Source organism: Lithobates pipiens, unplaced genomic scaffold (assembly GCF_037356315.1).
Source record: "Lithobates pipiens isolate NorthernLeopardFrog02 unplaced genomic scaffold, aLitPip1_a1.2 Scaffold_27, whole genome shotgun sequence".
Classification (NCBI taxonomy): Eukaryota; Metazoa; Chordata; class Amphibia; order Anura; family Ranidae; genus Lithobates; species Lithobates pipiens.
Genome location: NW_027507788.1, coordinates 138,728,369 through 138,748,198, shown reverse-complemented (window position 1 = coordinate 138,748,198; position 19,830 = coordinate 138,728,369). Strand labels below are relative to the sequence as shown.

Genomic DNA, 19,830 nt, shown 5'->3' with positions numbered 1-19,830 from the left:
TATTATAGAAATGTTATGGATATATATGTTAATGTGGAGACATTGAAGGATTTGTCTAAGCCTCAATGCCTCAGGATTGAATGCAATTGTTTGTTGAATTTTGTATAAGGAAAATAATAAAAATGAATTAAAAGAAAAAATAGGCCTAAATACATATTTGCATGGGGAAAACTGGTGACTGGGAGCAAGAGGCTGATTCCGGAGCTTGGCTTTTAGATTTTTAAAGGGCCTTCTATTATAGGAATTGAGAGCTGAAAGATGGGTAGTGTACTATGATTAGCAGGGGTCACATAATGATGTTTGGATTAACCTAAAATAGCTATGAGTAAACATGGAGTTTGTGACAACAGTATATTTAATTACTTAGATTGCATAGGAATTTTCACTCACCAGGCTGGACTTAAACAAAAAGCAGTTACTAAAAAACTTTAACTAGTTTTCACAGCTGGTCAAATCAGTTTCTGCCTGTTTCATTATTGTCTTCAAAATGAATTAATATTGTAGGTGGTGTTCTAACAGACACACTTGTATTTGGGGATATTTTTGACCACAGAGAAGTCAATAAGCTTCAGTTTGCACCCCCTCCTCATTCTTTTCTGTCTCTCAATAAGTTTACATGTAGGAGCAGCTGGCTCTTCTATCACACTTATAGCTCTTCTGTTCAGCTGGAAACCTCTTACAGCTTTTCATGAACAAATTCAGATCCTGTCTCCTCCACTATCTGATACTATTAAGGCCAGAGAAAGTATCCCCCCCACCATTAAGAGTTTTAGGGACGTTTATGAAACAGCTTAGGAATTTTGGCAACCAGCTCCAGGGGTCAAGTGACATTTATCAGCGTCTCCCAGGAGAGGAGAGACTGTCTTTAAAGAGACTAGGAGAACCTTGACGAGGGAGTTTGTGCCTGGACCCAAGAGGAGATTGACACAAGCATGCCTGAACCAGCAAAACCGGGTAGGACAGTCTTTTATGTGTCCATTGCTGCCTGGCTCTTAAAGACAGGAATAATTACTCAAGCTTACTCTTAATTGTTGAGGTGGAACCTGGTATTAAACAGCCAACATCCTTACAAAAGAAGAGCCTGCTGGAAAAATGTATTTAACTTTAAAGAGCAATGATAATACAGTTACCCATAACAGATATCAGTTTCAATGAGTGTATATAGACTAGAAGAGTGGATAAGGATTGCTGGTCAATTGCAATGGAGTTAATAAATATTGCCTATTGCTCTTTATCTTACTAATTAGTGATAGAGATTTTTTTATTTTTTTATTAGAACCTCTTGGTAATACCGAAAGTGCAGCATAGGCATAGATCTGAAGACTGTACAGTTACTCATTGCATACTGAACCCCCTGTACATCATAATTATTAACTGTAAGGTTTTGCCATATGCCATAATTTTTTCTATAATCATGTAATAATAAAAAAAATACATATGCATCTATAATTCATTCTACACATCAATACACATTTCCTCATAAACATTTGCAAGCTAATTCAGTAAGGAAGTGCAAAGATGACTTCAGGTGCAACGTATAGAAACATAAAACAACCAATCATATTTCAATTTAATGGTTTCCTTATTGCACTCAGAACATCATCATTTCTCCATGCAGTGCCTTTCTGAATCAGCCAGATAATGTAGAGAGAGTTAAAGCTAAAAATGACAACATTCCACTTTCATAATAGATAAAAACTAAAAATGTAATTGTTGCTTTATTACACTATTGTCCAGGTGACTGGACTATACACTTTGAACAATGCTGGTATTCAGACTCATTATTTTTGTATATGTTTTTGTTCCATTGCGGTAGTTTACATATATCAAAGCTCTCAAATGTTTAACCAATGTCGTAGGAACATTCATTCATTCTTTCTCTAATGAGAGGGAATTCCTTGTTTATATATTATTCTTGCCATGTGATGTATTTCTCCAGTAGAAACAAACCATAAAAAAGTCACTACTCAGATAATTGTTACTCATACATATCGATTATTAATTACAGGAAATTATCTATTGATCTATCTTTTTTATTTACCTGGATCTAAAGGGAACACATTTGAACAGCACTTCATAAGAATGTAGGAGGAGTTTTTTCCATGACTATGCATACATAGTTTTATTATTTTTGTAAACTTTACAAAGAAAAAAAAAAACACATTATACAAAATATAGAGGTTTGGCTATTTATTTCTGGTGCCTGAAATTATGACACCCAGCATTTCAATTACTACAAAATATAAATCGCGGTACTAATAAATCTGCAGCTGAATAGCTTGCCAGAGCTATATTATCACAAAAGTCTACTTAGCATAAAAATCTAAATATAATTTCCTTAATAACCTATATGTAGTGGTATTGTTTCACAAATATGATGAACCCAGAAGTGATGGCTGAAACAGGATTCTGCTCCATCTTCTACTCTAATGGGACACTGGCAGAATAGAACGAGGTGTGGGGTTGCTTTAGGTAAACATATTTTATGAATACATTAATTTCCATATGTACATATAACTAATTATTAAATATAATGTAAATAGCTACTTTGTAGCCTTTTAACCAATTACCTGTATGTTGTAGAGTAAATATTAAAAGCTTAATTTTTCTTAGCTATGACATCACTGGCATTGATGATTTAAGTGTTCTTATGCTTTAGATGCATCTGCTTTTCATTCCATTCTGTGACTTCCATTAACAGAAGAAAATAGATTAGGTCCCTGGAAACGCCACAAAAAAGTATCAAGTAGAAGCCCATAGGTCCTCCCCAGTTGTGAAATGTACACACAGCAATCACATCACAGCAAGAGACAGGTTTGGGGACCTGGGAGCTGTCGCATACCACAAGAGCCCACAGTATTTCATTCACTGTTGTATCCTGATACGTTATGATGAATGATAAAGTAATACTTCATGACATACAACAGTGGTTCTCAATCTCAGTCCCCAGGTATCCCCAACAGGTCATGCTTGCAGGTTTTCCTTTATCTTGCACAGGTTCTTTAAATCAGAGTCAGTGGCTTGGTAATTTGGACAGCTATTTTAAGAGAAATTCCCAAAACATGGCCTGTTGGAGGTATTTGAGGACTAAGGTTGAGAACCACTTTATATAAATAGTATATTACAATATAGATTTCAATGCATAGCAGTTGGAAATACCAATGAAGTTTACATGGTGTCATAGGAATTTGAGTCCCATTATTTGCACTGAATTCCTAGTGAAAATGATATAAAAAGGCTCTTGATAAGTGGGTAATAGCATGGAATACAGAGATTAAACAAAAAACATTGTTGTGTCAGTGGGGGATAAATTCTGGAAGTAACTGATGTCACACATCTTATCCCCAGATCCTGGCAGCATTTTGATGAAGTTGTCCTTTGCCAATATTTTAATGACTTCTGACTGTCACTTTGTTGTTGCAAATCTTTTGCTGAGATGTTTATTATTATTCATGTTTAAAAAAATATTTCAGAGATACAGGTCGTTAATTAAAATGTGAAATATTTAATTAATTTATATATTGGTAGAATGTTCTGCAGTACTTTATACAGAACTATCCAACTTGGTTTTAGACCTGTGGAGTTTGCTGTCCAATTTCTGTACCACACACTTTCATATAAGCACGCTCAAAGGCTATTTGATTTAAAAGGTCAGTCCACATGAAAGTGATATTTTGGATACTTGTAAAGCCTTATGGGCTGAATTAGCCCCTGGCGTCTTATGTCTTGGATATCCAAAAGCAAGACCTCTTGTTCTATAGTCCCCAAGTCCTGTGGTGCTGTTAATGGTGGATTTTTGGTGTCCCCACCTACCCTGACATGTTCCAGCTTCTTCTGTTGCATATTCAATAATATAAAACAAACACATTAAGCTTGGAAGAGGGGCATTTTTTTTACAGATATCTTCATATTACAATGTCTGAGAGATATAAGAAATTATCAGGTGGTTTACTGCTTCTTTATCTACCAATAGCTGACTTATCTGTTTAGGCCAATTATCCTACCTAGTTTTTGTGTTTGAGAAGCAATAGAACCCATGGGTCATTTTTGCCCAAGCCTATGGTCTTATTTATTGATCAAGTACTGGTGTATGAGACAGCTGTGTTAAAAAAGGGCAGAAAAACTCTCACATGGGGTTTCTTTTTTTTTTTGGCCACCTTGGCATCCTTGTTTATATATCCAGAAAAGCTGTATGCAGAAGAGGGACTGTGACTGTTGAGTCACACCCCTGTCTGTAGCTCAGGCAAAATGCTACCATCTTCTTTTCTTTTGGCATGTGGCTTGTGCAGTTAAAAAAAAAAACATTATTGCTTACAAAAGGCCTATGCAAAAGCTATTTTACATGTTTTTTCAGGGTAATATGACACTTTAAAAAGACCCTGAACACTAAAACTGGGAGCATTTCAAGGCAACAATGCTAGTTAATTTATAACCATAAATGCAGGTACAATAAGAAGAAAAGGGGACAGTCTCTGTTGTACCTGGTTATCAGGACTGGTATTACAATTTAGAAATGTTCCTGTATATTGATTTATTTTTAAAGGTTTTTTGTATTTGGCGTTATTACAACTTCTAATCTAAATATGTCACAACAGGCCTTCTAATATTGTAAAAACTGAAAAGATTAGCCCTTCTGGTGGAAGATCATATTTCTCCCTTACTATGATGTGCCAGTATTTCTGATTTGTTGATAGCAATGTTTTCTGTTTACTGCAGGTTGATTAGAACAGTGGTTCTCAACCTCAGTCCTCAAGTACCCGCAACGAGCCATGTTTTCAGGTTTTCCTTTATCTTGCACAGTTGCTTTAAATCAGAGTCAATGGCTTGGTATTTTGAACAGCCATTTTATCTAAGAGAAATTCCCCAAAAATAGCCTGTTGGGGGTACTTGAGGTCCAAGGTTGAGAACCACTGGCTTAGAGTATTACTTTACCATTATTTTAGTTATATGTTCTTTATAAAATTAGTTAATGATCCTTTTTCACATGTTACTATTCATTTGATGCTTTCATATGGGAGCTCTGTGGATGACCCCCACAGTTTCTGTTAAGGGATATGCGTGACATTATCTTGGGATGCTGGCATTCCACGCTCCACAAGAACCAGCTTTACAGTGCACAGGGTATGCTGAGAGTTTTAAGAGCAGCTTGGCAAGAGGCTTAGAAAGAAATCAAATACATTGGTGGCATTAGGTAGTCATAAATCAGAAAGATAGTGTTTCAGTTTGTTTTGATGTGCCTTTTTGGAAATGGTTTTGGAGTAGCTGTGACATTTTAAGAAACTCATGACATTAGCAAAACACCGTACTAAAGTCATTCAAATAATGGATTGTTAAAAGTGTGAAAAATATTGTTTTTTTTATTTTAGTTAAAGTGGTTGTGTAGTCCTTTTTGGGACTTTTACCTACAGGAAAGCCTATAATAAGGCTTACCTGTAGGTAAAAAAAATATCTCCTAAACCTGTACGGTTTAGGAGATATTCCCCTCGCAATGCGCCGCTGACTGCAGCGGCGCATGCGCACAGGGGATTCCCGGCTGAAAGCCCGGCAGACGACGGGCCCTGTCGGGAAGAAATCTCCCGCACGCATGCGCGGGAGTGACGATATCACGGCTCCGGCCACTCACATCACCGGAGCCGCATTACCCGGAAGAAACGCCGAGGGAGCATGTCAGCTCTCTCGGCGTGGATCAGACCAGATGTCGGGGCCTCGTTCTAAGGTACGTATTTCATAATGAGCTAGTATGCGGTGCATACTAGCTCATTATGCCTTTTCCTTTGCAGATAGAAAAAAAAAAAACACATCAGCTGGTATACAACCGCTTTAATGCTGTTGGATTTATTATAATCATTTTAAGACATCTGTTTTTAAATACATTTCCCTGTACATTATTACAACTTAGAAGAGCTTTCCACTTTGAAGTAAACTGTCCATTAGCAAAATATAAAATCTGCTCTTGCTGACCTCCTTTTAAAAATACCAGTTCCCTGGCAGTTAAATTTGACCATGCAACAGTAGAATTTTGTTTAAAAATTCTTGTATTCAGTCAAATTTCCAATAGTTATTGGACAATCATTTTTGACTCTAGTGGTGAACAAAATCGAAGAAGCAGGATGGAAATTGTTTCTTGAATGTAACTTGAAATCCCAACAGCGAATGTGTTTTTTTGTCTGAAAAATTGAAAAATTCCATTAATTCCAAAAGTTAAAAGCAAACTCAATTTTGAAGTACTTTTGAACAAAATTTGTTAAAGAGGAAGTAAAGGCAAAAAATAAAAATAAAATAAAAAACACACACTGCAAGGCAAAGGTATAATGAGCTAGTATGCATAGCATACTAGCTCATTATGAATAACTTACCTGAGAACGAAGCCCCCGAAGCAGTCCTCCGTCTTCCTCTTCGCTGCTGCCATGGATCCCGGAATGACTTCTGGGTCTCGCTGCTCCGGCACTGTGATTGGCCGGAGCCACAATTACATCACTCCCGTGCATGCGCACGGGAGCCGACACTCGCGGCATATCGCAGTGATCTGTGGCCTGCCCAGTGCACCTGTGCGCCGCTGTCTACGGCACATGCGCCGTAGACAGCGGTGACTGTCTTCGGGTAAATATCTCCTATACGGTTTAGGAGATATTTCTTGGACCTGCAGGTAAGCCTTAATCTAGGCTTACCTGTAGGTCAAAGTGGTTTGTAAGGGTTTACAACCACTTTAAGTCTCTGATGGCATTATTAAATGCATTGATTCAATTTTTCATTTGAATGCTCGTATGAAAATCTATCAGTGTATGGTGTGGTATGACTTTCTGACTACAATACTTTTAGTCACTGACCAGGAACAAGTATACTGCTGAGGAAACATGAGAATCTGTATACCTGTTCTGAGTATTGAAGCCAGAAGGCTCAGCATGAAAGCATGAAAGAAAGGTTATCACTTTCGGAAGGAGAGGACCACAAAAGTAGGCTCCATGTTTCTTACATGAAAATTTCCTTTAAGGTTGATCACTGCTAAAAATGTCATTGTGTGGCAAAACAAAAAGTGTTTACCTTATTTTGATTCCCTTTCCTTTCCAATGTTCTGTGTCACTATGTACATATTTGCTACTGAAAGAAGAAATATCTGATTTTCTCTGCAGGGCTGCTGTGGGAGTAATATTCTATTGTGGCTCATCCAGTAGAAAAAGTGACACTTTAGCAGGAATAAATAAGGCAAGAAACAATATTCAAGTTCAAATAACATATTAAAATAATATTGAACTCTACCACTCGCTGAGAGTATACAGCCAGCACATCACTTGAATAAAAAATAGGCTCCAGTCAAAAACACATAAGTGTGTTGTCTTAAGCATATGTCAGTCACCATGTCCGTGAAAGTTGGTGGCAATGACTGGCTGCTTTAATGTTGCTGGATCTTCACATAAAGCGGTGTCTGCAATGCACTGCTAGCACCAAGGTTCCAGGTTATCTGGAAGGGATTGTCAAGTTCTCTTTTTCTACATTAGTTATGGACCTAATTTTAGACAAGAATCAAATCAGAAATCAGGTCCAGTATGTGCTAGAGCAGTGGTCTCCAAACTGCAGCCTGGGGGTCTTTGCATGCTTTTATCCAACCCTTGGAGCATGATTTCATTCTCTGATATCAACAATGGGGCATAATTCCCCCCAATAACTCCAACAATGGGGCCCAATGACATCAATGATGAGGCACAATTCCTCTCAATGACACCAACAATGGTGCTCAATGAAATCAACGATGGGGCACAATTTGTTCCACTTACACCAATAATGGGGCGCAATTACTCTCACTAAAACAATCAATGGGGCATTAATTCTTCCCACTGACATTGGGACCATTTCTACTCCCACTGGGCACAGTCTGGCCCTCCTAAATTCCGAACAATTTGGAACATTTGGAGACCCCTGTGCTAGAGGAAATGATCCATACTTGCTCTTAGCTGAGAGAGACTGCACCAATGGATAACAAAACTTTCTTTCTGATATTCTTTAGCTCAGTTATTGATGATCTAATCAATAAAGCTGTAATGATGATAAGGATAATGATGATCTAATCAAGTAAACTGTGAAAAAAAAACCGCACACTAGCACATTATGACAGACTTACCTAAAAAATGTATCTCTCCAGTGGTGCTCTGTCACCACTGACATGGATTCCATCTACACCCAGTCCTTTCCGGGTTTGTGAGCTTCGGCTGTTTTAACGGCTAAGCTATGATGACATTACCCAGGGCATGCGCATGGGAATCACGGTCGCTACACAGCTACCTCAATGGATGGCATGATGTCCATTAAGATTGCAGTGAACATTTGCTGATGACATCACTGGCTACTACACTGTGCAAGTATATGAGACATTCACTCTACCTACAGGTAAACCTTACTATGAACTTACCTGTGGGTTCAAAGATAAAAAGCAGCATTTACTACTGCTTTAATGCTTGCCCTGTTTAGGAGGTGTCTGGCTGAACTTTGCAAAAGCATACGGAGTGTGAATGGTTATGTTAATATCAAGCAAAGTAAAAGTCTTATAGCAACTGTATTGTGCATTGTTTCTTACTGCACTCTCTTGTCTATATTCACCTCAGTGCAATGTTACCCACTGTCCTAATTTGACAATTTTTTAATTGTATTGATTTCCACAGGATTGAATAATTATGTATTTAAAGACTATCTCAGGTCAAAAAAAATACTCCACTTGCAGTGGGACGACCCCCACACTGCATTGATAAATTGTAGTTTATGCCTAGGGGAACAGGAAAAAGTATTTTTACTTACCCAATTCCTGGCTCCAACAGCAGGTGGCAGTCATTTTGTCTTTCTTACACTCTGGTCTGTGGGCAGTCCCTTGGCATCCTCACTTACAATGTAGGGCCATTCTTCCTATGTTATACTTGATGATGTGACATTGACTGTGACTGTTGGAGCATTTAGGAGGCTGCGGTAACTAGTCTTACAGTGTAGTGAGATTCTGAAAGAGAGGGGGCTCAGTCAAGCAAAAATAATTTTCCATAGGCCTAGACAAGCCTTGAACCCTTAAAATGTGGGGAGAGCCCCACTGCAGGGATTTTTTGTTTTCCAAGGGTTCAACTAATTCTGATAGACACTTTATATAGCGGCTGGTACTGCTAACCGTCTTCTCTGGTTACATGTTGCTTGACTGTGTCTGGCTTCAACACTTTGACTCACAGATACAAATCAAGCATGTAACTTAGAAAAAAATGTTGTTACAAATAAAGGCAAACAAGAAGAAAATTTATATCTCTACACAGTTCATGTATTAAAGTATTTTAAATTCAAAGCCCTTGTACACACGGTCGGACATTCCGACAACCAAATCCGTCTGATTTTTTCCGTTGGATTTTGTCCGAAACTGTTGCATACACATGGTCGGACAAAGTTGTCAGAAAATTAGATCGTTCAGAACGTGGTGACGTTATTTCGTTACGACGGGACTACGTTCACGCTAGTAGCCAATAGCTTTGGTGTAGGAATTTGATCTGAGCATGCGTGGCACTTTGTCCGATCGAAATTCTCTACACATGATCGGACAAAGTCCGGATACTCTGACGGATACAGTCCGATGGAGACCACACACAGTCGGAATATCCGACAAAACGGTCCGATCGGACACATTCCGTCGGAATCTCCAACCGTGTGTACAAGGGCTAAGACTGGGTTCACACTGGAGAACACAGTGGTTCACAGCAGAAGTCCAGTGCTTCTCCATTCACCGTTTCATGGCTGATTTTAGCCCGTATTTTGGGCTGAATTAGTACCTGAAACAAATCAAAAGATGCACAGGGACCTGAGCTGCTGCTGAGATGTGTGAACTGGCTCCATAGAGATGTGGTCACAATCTCCTGCTATGCAAATTGGATGCAGAGAAACCAGCATACAATTTGCAATAGTGTGAACCCAGCCTAAAACTTTCACACCCATTATTAGAGGGTTCACGATCATAGTTGTTTGTCCCTTTGCTGGGGCTCATTAACTGCATGATTATGTCTTTGTAGAAATAATGTAGGTTAGTATATTGTAGATGTTAAATATTGCCGTAGGTGTTTATGTGTTACATATCAGATGACACTTATAATTGGAAAGTCTTATGTTCCTCATGTTATAGATGAATGGTATCTACATGTTACAGTCCTGGGCTTCTTTTGCTATGACTGTATAGTTACATACCTAAATGTTCAAACAGTTGGAGAAGACACATGCTAATGTCAATTAGGAACTAGGGCATGCCTTATATATATTTAAAACAGAACACATTAAAATACAAGATCACTTTCTCTTGTTAAATAACTGAATGCGAAAGGCCAAACAGCACAGATCATTTACCTTCGCACTCAAGCAAGGCATCTATACTGGGCGCAAAAAGAATACCTGTCACATTGTAGCAAGAAGTATACTGCAAAGGAGGAAGTCTAGAAAGATAGACTATTTACCTCCCACTTTTCAAAGCTTTTGTCATTTTTTAGGTTGATGCTACATCGCAACCCTGAGCAATCACTTTATTTTTAGTTTTACTAGACTGTTTGCTCCACTATCCCAAGTCATCACTTCATGGGATAAAAATTAAACATCAATGGGGCTGTATTAATAATACACCAGTGGCGACTGGTGCTAAATATGACAAACCCCCCCCCCCCCCCTGCCCCATGTGGGAGACGGATGGCAAGGTGGCAATAATGAAAACTTTGGCCCCCTATTGACAGGCCGTCACTGTAATAAACCCCATTAAAGTGTATGAATGCATCCTATATTTTGGATAAGCAGTTTTTTTTTTTTTTTTTATACGTGCAGCATTACTGTCTCACCTCTCCACCTTGTTCAGGGAATGCTTTGTATTCATTCAGAAAATGCAAAGAATCCTCGTAATGGCACCTGTGCTGAGCAGCCAATCTCCTGTGTTCAGAAAGCAGCAGGAAAGCCACTCCTTATGGGACCCCGAAGCAAATGGAGATCACCGGAGTAGTGGTGTCTACTTCAGTGATTTCCACCTTCCAGGGGGATAGGTCATGTATGATACAGTATATATATATAGTTGCAATGCTCCAAGCTGGACCAATGCAACTATGTATGAAATAGCCATACCCGGAATTCTTCTTTAATGTTGAAAGGTGCTCAGAAATTTGAAGGGACAAAATGAGCCTATATTGTGTGTCTGCACTAACCCTTTAAAATGACTGATTCAGCAAAAAGTGTAACTAGAGAAAGCAGCATGTACCTTTGCAAAAATCAATGTACCATCCTGTTATCTGCTGTGGAGCAGTCGTATGGAGTTTGTCTCTTGCAAGCCTGTAATTGGTTAGTGGTGGCAAATTGTGTGTGCGTCCAGCGTCCAGGGACCATTTCACATTGGAACACTCTCAGATTTGCCCATTTAGGTTTTCACAGCCCATTAATTTCAGGAGGCTGCCAAACATATGCAAGCACTACTTTTTCTTTCAGATCTCTCTGTACCAAATCACATGATACTGTGGCACTGCATAATAATTATCAGCGCATTCACGTTTAGTGCGAAAAGGTGCACAGAACATGCCTTGCCCAAACTGCATTCCAATGTAAACAAGCCCTAAAAACACGTATGCTGTCAAATTATTTGACAATGTGGCATTTCATTTTAGTGAATCAACACTTTATTTTTGCCATCATCTCTTCCTATAAATTCAATGCAAACAATGTTACGGCAAACAAAATTAAGCCTCAAATACAACTTACATACTGTAGGTATACTACAGGCCTATTTCAAATTATGATGTTTTTATTGCTGTCTAAGGACAGAAAATAGTTGGGAAAGCTCTCATATGGGGACACAGACAAAACACATTTTTAGTAGATTGGAATGAAGTAGCACTTTTGACAACATTATTATTGATTTCTTGTCTTAGTGTCTGAAGCAGATGAGGAAAAAGTCTCCCCAGTAAAGTTAAAGACAGAAAATAAAAAGGTTACCTTACTTTTTAACAAATTCAAAACTAGATCAGCATTAACTGCAGGTAGACTGTAGCATACTTTGCAGTCAGGTGCACTGTCATGCTTTTTGAGTTATAGCGATTCATCGATTTGATATGTTTTTTTTGTAGATCTATCTCCAAGTGCAAAGCTTTTCAAAAACGTAGTCCATGCTGAAGTCCCAGCAGACAATAATATTTCCCCATTGCCCTGTTATAGTAGAAATTTCTCACAGTACCATTTAACATGTCTCCAGTAAAAGACTGTCTCCTGAAGCTTGTTCCTGGTCTCCAACAACTCCTATACCATGTTCACAATTTCCAACTGTCTCCTTCAGCATGTCTCATTCGCCTGTTCTATGGTCCACAGTCTTTGACCATCTCTCGTGTCATATCTGTAGTCTCATACCATGTCTGTAATCATGTCTTCAGCCTCTAACCATTTCTGTATCATGTCTGCAGTCTCTGACCACTTCTGTATCATGTCTGCATTCTCTGACAATCTCTTTTATCATGTCTGCAGTCTCAAACCATCTTTTGTATCATGTTTTCAGTCTTGGACCATCTCTTGCAGAGGCGTACCTACAGGCATCACAATTGCGACCGAGCTCCATTCTCTGGGGGCCTGTGCAGCCCCCTATACATCTGGCTTGGAGGGGAAGCTGGGACAGTGGAATATAAAGGAATCAATCCCCTCCATTCTCCTCCTGCAGCCCCTAAAAGCCTGCTTCTCCTCTCCTCCCTCTTGCAGGTATTCAGTATCTGCAGGGGAAAAATGGAGGGGCTCAGTTCCTCCGACACTCCCGGGCCCCCTTATGCAGGTCCTGATGCCCAAGGCCCCACTGTGTGCTCTCCCCCCCCCCCCCCCCCCGGACTACCGGCTTTCATCCTCCCCTCTTCTGCCAGCTGCTGCAGGGGATATGTCAGGATAGAGACTGGGGAAGGGACCAGTAAGTATGTCATTTACTGGCCCATTCCTTTTCTGAATGGACAGTCAGTGCTTGGCTCATTCATAACTGAATAACCCATCTCCTTTACTTTGCTCAAAGCTGAAACATAGAAATCTGTTTAGACTCCCCTAATATTTCTCCAAAGTCTCCCAATGGGGCTCAAAAATGATAAAAAAATAAGTTTGAAAAATAAAGAAATACTAAATAAAATGGTCAAAAATAAATAAAAACTACCGACAACAGTTGTAGAACTAGCAGGGCCACAAAGGTCGCACTTATGACTGGGCCCTGGCATACTGCCACCATGGTGGGGCTCCAAGATGGCAGGGAGGGAGCCAACTTCAGAACATGTGAAAAGGTCTCGCTGCAGGACCATAATAAAGGGTCTTGCGATGGGAATAAACAGCCCCGGGGGTCAGAGGGGTCCCTCATGGTTTCTTGCTCAGGGGCCCTGAAGGTTCTAGTTATGCCTCTGATTTCTTGAGTCACATTTGCAGTCTGACCATTTTCTGTATTATGTCCACAGTCTTTTTCCATTTCTTGTATCATGCCTATAGTCTTTGACTATAATCAGTTATGTGTCTGCTGTCTCTGGCACTGAATATTCACTGAATATTATGTCTGGCCTGCACTCGAGGCCCCTCATATCAAGAAAGTTGACCACTGCTGGCTGCTTCCTGCTTTAGCACAGACTAAACATTTCTTTAGGCATCAGCCTAGTCAGGATACTTGCCAATATGGCCAGATGGGCCTGAGCATGCAATGCTTGTGTCTGTCTGCAATCATGAGCAGCAATCAATCTCCTGGGGAGGGAGAGCTGACTAGCCAGACTGATTTAATTTTGTAGAGCAACACCCACCTGTCTCCAATATATCTTACATCTGCTCAGACCACTTTCCCTGCTATAACAGGTGCTCTCTGTATGTGTAGACAGTGACACTTCCATTAGGTCATTGACTCACCAGGTAGTGAAGAGAGACTGGCCAAAATCTGGAACTCGCACCTTCAAAAACAAATCAGGAATCAGTTTTTCTATTATGAAAAGCTCACTTTAAAGAATAAAAGTCCAAAGACAAAAAATGTATCATTGCATACATGGCTGTACTGTAAATATTAGCAAATATGGTAGTTGGTGTAAATATGTTAAAAGCTAAGTGGAATCTATGATCACAGCATACACTTTAATTTCATAACAGGAATATTGTAATAGCAATACAAACAATTGTTATATTTGACAATCCAATATAGGCTTACTTGAAAAATTGAAATAAAGGTAACTAAGAAAAGACCCCTAGTAAAAGAAGATAGTGTGACTAAAAACAATTCTTTATTAGGACACGATGCAAAATTACAAAATCTTGCGGTTGTAGTTGTAGTGATATAATAGTGAGTAGATAATAACTATTTAGTTATTATTATAATTTTAATTAGTTAATAAGCCACATTAACTGAACCTCCTCCACTTTAAAAGCAATGAGAGATCTTCAAGTAAGTTTAGAAAGTTTATAAACTTGAAAAACATTCAGATTAATAGGAGAAGCCTAGAAATAACTTAAATGTAGAAATTAATATATGATTCTACATTAATCACTCAACAGCCAGACTATTTAGTTGTTGGCGTATGAATAATGGTTTGTTTTTGGGGAAATGCATGAATACAATTCTCGCAAGCTAAATGAGAAAAAATCTAATAGATTCCTCCATCCATGCTAAACAAAGTAGATGGAGGCATCTCCACTGCTGGTTGTTGTTTTCAAGCACCTGTGACATCCACTGAGCTATTTCCATTACCAAGTTATTTGGCAGCTGTAAGCGTTGTATCCTAATCTAGTAGGATCAGCTACATACAGTATGCAGTGCTGTATCCCTATTAGTATGGTTGTCTTCCCAGGAACAAGATTGATTTGGGCTGAGAGTGCTTCTCAGCCATTCTTTTCTTTTTTTAATCAATGAATACAAGGCTTCTACTGTTTGACCAAGACTGAGATTATGACATCTCCCTCCCACCTTTCCACCTCGGTCCAATCTGGGGAAGACTTGTATTTATTGATTAAATTTTTTTTTTAAATACTTCCTCTCAATGGCTGAGAAGCCTGACTTGATTTTGTTCCGGTAGCAGTTGGGAAAACAATTATACTAATACTAACACAGCGATGCATACTGTATGTAGCTGATCCTACTATAGTATGATACAGCGCTCACAGCTGTCAAACAACTTGGTAATGGAAATAATGAATTTGGGCCAACTTGAAAAAAAAAAACTACTATGTAAAGTGACAGGAAACCTGGACTTTGGCTTGACGTAGAGATTTCGCTATACGCTAAAAGTAATCAATCTCATCTGTGCTAATAAGCACCATTTTGTCTAATGGTATAATACATCTTACCTACAACTCTATTTCTTAGTTTTTAGTTATCCCCTAGTAACACAGACATGACCACCGCTTACATCCTCATCTCAGCATGACTGCCCCACTGAGCATTGCACTGGCTCTTTTATTCAAAGACAACAAAAGCAATGACAGACAGGAAGTCCTGGCCCCAACAGCCAATTGCTTCCTTTATACAAAATGACATCTCAGGAAATGACACTACACAGGAAATTAAACTAAAGGGGAGGGCATCCACAGGAGTAGGAGGGAGAAGTGCACATGTCTCATCCACTTGAGGCATTGTACACTGCTTTCTGCCCAGCCACATCCACCATCTTAGTCAGCATGGAGCCCACTCAATACTGCTCAGAGTAACCAGCATCTAGTAAGATCATGCTACTTGTTCTTACAGGCTTGAGAAGATCTTTGGAGACATTGCTACTGGTGTTGTCAATATATGGTACAAGTATATTAACAAGGCAGATATCAATGCACTCTTATTAAAGCTGATATGTATACAAAAGGGATAACATAGCCACCCAGAGATATAATAATATGTTTCACTCGTTACTCAGACTTCGCTTCTCTAATGTGCATAGACATTTGAAGGCAATGATACTTACAAACCGACAAACACCCACACACAGAGAACACATCTCCAAGCCCATGAGAAGGTTTTCATACCGACGGTTTTACCGCTGGTCCCGATTCAACCCAAGTATGCTCTGCTAGAGCGCTCCTTGGTTAAATTAGACACAGGGAGACAGATGACAACAATCCATAAAATACACATAATAAAATGTCCACAACAGGCTTTAAGTGGTTAGTTAGGTGAGTTCCAGCATTCTGGTATCTCTTGGATGATGTTGCTCCTATTACTGTTCCTTATTTGCACAGCACACTGGCTAAAATGGAGCTTCATATCTCTAGAGCAGACTTTTCAACTTTTTCAACCAGGGTTCCCAAGCACCCTGGGGTGCCTTCAGGTGTCTGCCGGGGTGCCTTGTCAAAATACCTAGAAATTGCCCAAAAAATGTATAAGAGCCAGTGGGTGGATCAAGCCTTCCTATTAGTTAAACAAAGCCACAGGTTTTTCGTTGTGCTCCATTACAACCTTCTAGCTGACAGTTTTCTAACAACCAATGATGTCATTGGTTAATAAGGAGGACGTCGAGCACCTGCCCTTCCCCTGCCCGCTCCTTCAGCACCAGGGTCACATTAGCTAAGTGAGAGAGATAAACTGAAGGAGAAGAGAAACATTGGAATATTATATCAGTACCACCAGTGTGCAAAGATTGATTTGCTTTGGAAGAATAAATCACTGTAATGTTGGGTGTCCTATGCATGGGGATGTTACTACATTATTTTTAGAATGGTGCCTCAGAATTGTGCGGAATTTTAAAGGGTGCCTTGACTGGAAAAAATTTTGAGAAACACTGCACTGGAGGAACAAAGAATGTAATGTTTTTATCTATTTTTATTATCCAGATAAGGGACTACTAAAGCTAAAGAAAAATACATGTTTTTACACAGGTTGTGTTTCCTACAATTACAGTGTAGTTTTATTAAGGGAAAAGTTAATAAACACTACTTCTTGGAGTTCTTCCTTGCTGTATATACCATCCTTTATTTTAGCCGCCTAATTAAATAGTGTCATGGGTTTCTACACAAGAGTGACATTTTGCCAATCAACCTTTTTGATCTGTATGTACAGCCTTTATACACTCTGCTCACAGCCCTGACCTCTCGTACTGAAGGAAAGAATGCCTTTGCAGTTCTAGTGATGTCTGCTGTGCTCTTATATAATAGTGATGTTAATAGACAAGTTACAGGCCATTAAACAGTCTACTGTCTAACTACCTCAGGGATTTACTGAGGTGTAGACATGACCTTTAACTTTAACTCTGTTATAATGTCTTCGTGATGGCTGTGACATACCCAAAGATAGACAAAGGTTAAATGGGCAATAATATTGTCAGACACAAGATGAAATGTTGAAAGGTTGCAATAACAGTTTATTATTTTTGATTTAGTAGTTTCATCTCTATCACGTTAATATTATATACTGTAATAAGACACATCTGTGTGCTGCATCATTTAAATGATGACATTTACAGTATTTATTAAACAAGCTGAACTTTGAGTTCCATAAGCACATGAGTACTAAGGTTCATGCTTATGGGCCCTTGGGTCCTGGCTTCAAATTCAACCCGAAGCCTATTTCCTTGATATTTGCGCACTTTTTTTTCCTTATAGATTTTTTTACATTTTCTTTTTTGCATGTCAGTGTTGTTAATATTGTCCAGATTTTCAGGTCTACTTTTTGTCTACATGCACTCACTAAAGTGTTGGATAAAAATCCTTGCTTTGGACTAGAGATTAGCTCAGGTCCAGAAGAGAGGGGGGCTTTGGTTCAGTCCCCAAAGGGGCGAGGAAGCTTGTGTCATCATTGCCTTACTATGGCCATATGGCTATATTACGTAAAGAGGCCAACTCACAAGACCTCTTGTTCTCCCAGATATGCACACAAGCAAAACTTAGAGACAGTTATCATCCCAAAACATCCCAAGTGGGGGCCTTTACAGTAAGAACAGTAAGAAGTTTTAATTAAAGCTGCATAATTAGAAAGCTTTAAAACAACTTTTGAGATTACATTAACATTATGAATATGTTATGTATATATAAGATTTTATTTTCAGTATTTACATTTTTTCTTTCGATTTAAAATTATTTTTTTTTTACTTTTTTGTCTTTGAGAATTTTTGTGACCTTTTTGTTTGAGTACAGATCTATGTTCATTCTAAGCCTGTTTAATTTTACCTACCATTGCCTGACTGACTGCTGTTACTAGAAGTCTGTTCCAAGTATCGACTACTTTTTCTTGGATTTTCCTCCTACTAGTTGAAGTTCATGTCCCCATTGTTTTTCATAACACTTTCATATTGGAAATACTGCCCTCTTATTCACATCTGTATTTTATGTTTCAGTCATGTCCCCATACCTGGGAACATTCTAATCAAATTAAAATAAGGCTCTATTTACACTTGTACAGCTCCAAAGTTGCGCAACTTTGACGCAACTTTGGATAGGTGTGACTTTGGATTTGATCATGATAATGGACACTTGTTGCACAACTGTTGCAACGTATAACATTCAGGTATTGCTTTTATGCAATTTTTTTTATTTTTTAAAGTTTATGAAAGTCGGACCAAAGTAGTGAATAAACAACTTTGAAGTCACTGCGACTTTAACCACTTTCAGACCAGACCATTTTGCTGGTCAATGACCAGAGGTCTTTTTACAATTTGGCACTGCGCTGCTTTAACTGGTAATTGCGCGGTCATGCAATGTTGTACCCAAACAAAATTTGCGTCCTTTTCTTCCCACAAATAGAGCTTTCTTTTGATGGTATTTGATTGCCTCTGCGATTTTTATTTTTTGCGATATAAACGTAAAAAGACCGCAAATTTTGAAAAAAAATGATATTTTCTACTTTTTGTTATTAGAAAAATCCAATAAACTCAATTTTAGTCATACATTTAGGCCAAAATGTATTCAGCCACATGTCTTTGGTAAAAAAAAAGTCAATAACTGTATATTTATTGGTTTGCGCAAAAGTTGTCACATCTACAAACTAAGGTACGTTTTCTGGAATTTACGCAGCTTTTAGTTTACGACTGCCTATCTAATTTCTTGAGGTGCTAAAATGGCAGGGCAGTACAAAACCCCCCCAAATGACCCCATTTTGGAAAGTAGACCCCCTAAGGAAATTGATAAGTGGCATGTTGAGCCCATTGAATATTTTATTTTTTTGCCTCAAGCGATTGAATAATGACAAAAAAAAATTTTTTTTTTTTTTACACAAAGTTGTCACTAAATGATATATTGCTCACACATGCTATGGGCATATGTGAAATGACACCCCAAAATAAATTCTGCTGATTCTCCTGAGTACGGGGATACCACATATGTGGGACTTTTTGGGAGCCTAGCCGCGTACGGAGCCCCGAAAATCAAGCACCGCCTTCAGGCTTTCTAAGGGCGTAAATTTTTGATTTCACTTCTCACTACCTATTACAGTTTTGAAGGCCATAAAATGCCAAGATGGCACAAAACCCCCACAAATGACCCCATTTTATAAAGTAGACACCCCAAGCTATTTGCTGAGAGGCATGTTGAGTCCATGGAATATTTTATATTTTGCCACAAGTTGCGGGAAAATTACAAACTTTAATTTTTTTTTTTTTTTTTTTTCACAAAGTTGTCACTAAATGATATATTGCTCACACATGCCATGGGCATATGTGAAATGACACCCCAAAATAAATTCTGCTGCTTCTCCTGAGTACGGGGATACCACATGTGTGGGATTTTTTGGGAGCCTAGCCGCGTACGGGGCCCCGAAAGCCAAGAACCGCCTTCAGGTTTTCTAAGGGCGTAAATATTTGACTTCACTCCTCACTACCTATTACAGTTTTGAAGGCCATAAAATGCCAAGATGGCACAAAACCCCCACAAATGACCCCATTTTAGAAAGTA

At 38.8% G+C, this 19,830-nt stretch overlaps 1 protein-coding gene across 1 annotated transcript in view; it reads left to right on the top strand.

Annotated features, from left to right (window-relative positions):
* The first annotated feature begins 667 nt into the window (after positions 1–667).
* MYBPC2 (myosin binding protein C2) overlaps positions 668–19,830 on the top strand; it is a 161,249-nt gene continuing 142,086 nt past the window's right edge. Inside the window, exon 1 of the mRNA XM_077457557.1 lies at positions 668–954. Within this exon, the coding sequence (XP_077313683.1) occupies positions 933–954 (22 nt within the window). The 5' untranslated portion in view covers positions 668–932. The remainder of the gene's footprint in view (positions 955–19,830) is intronic.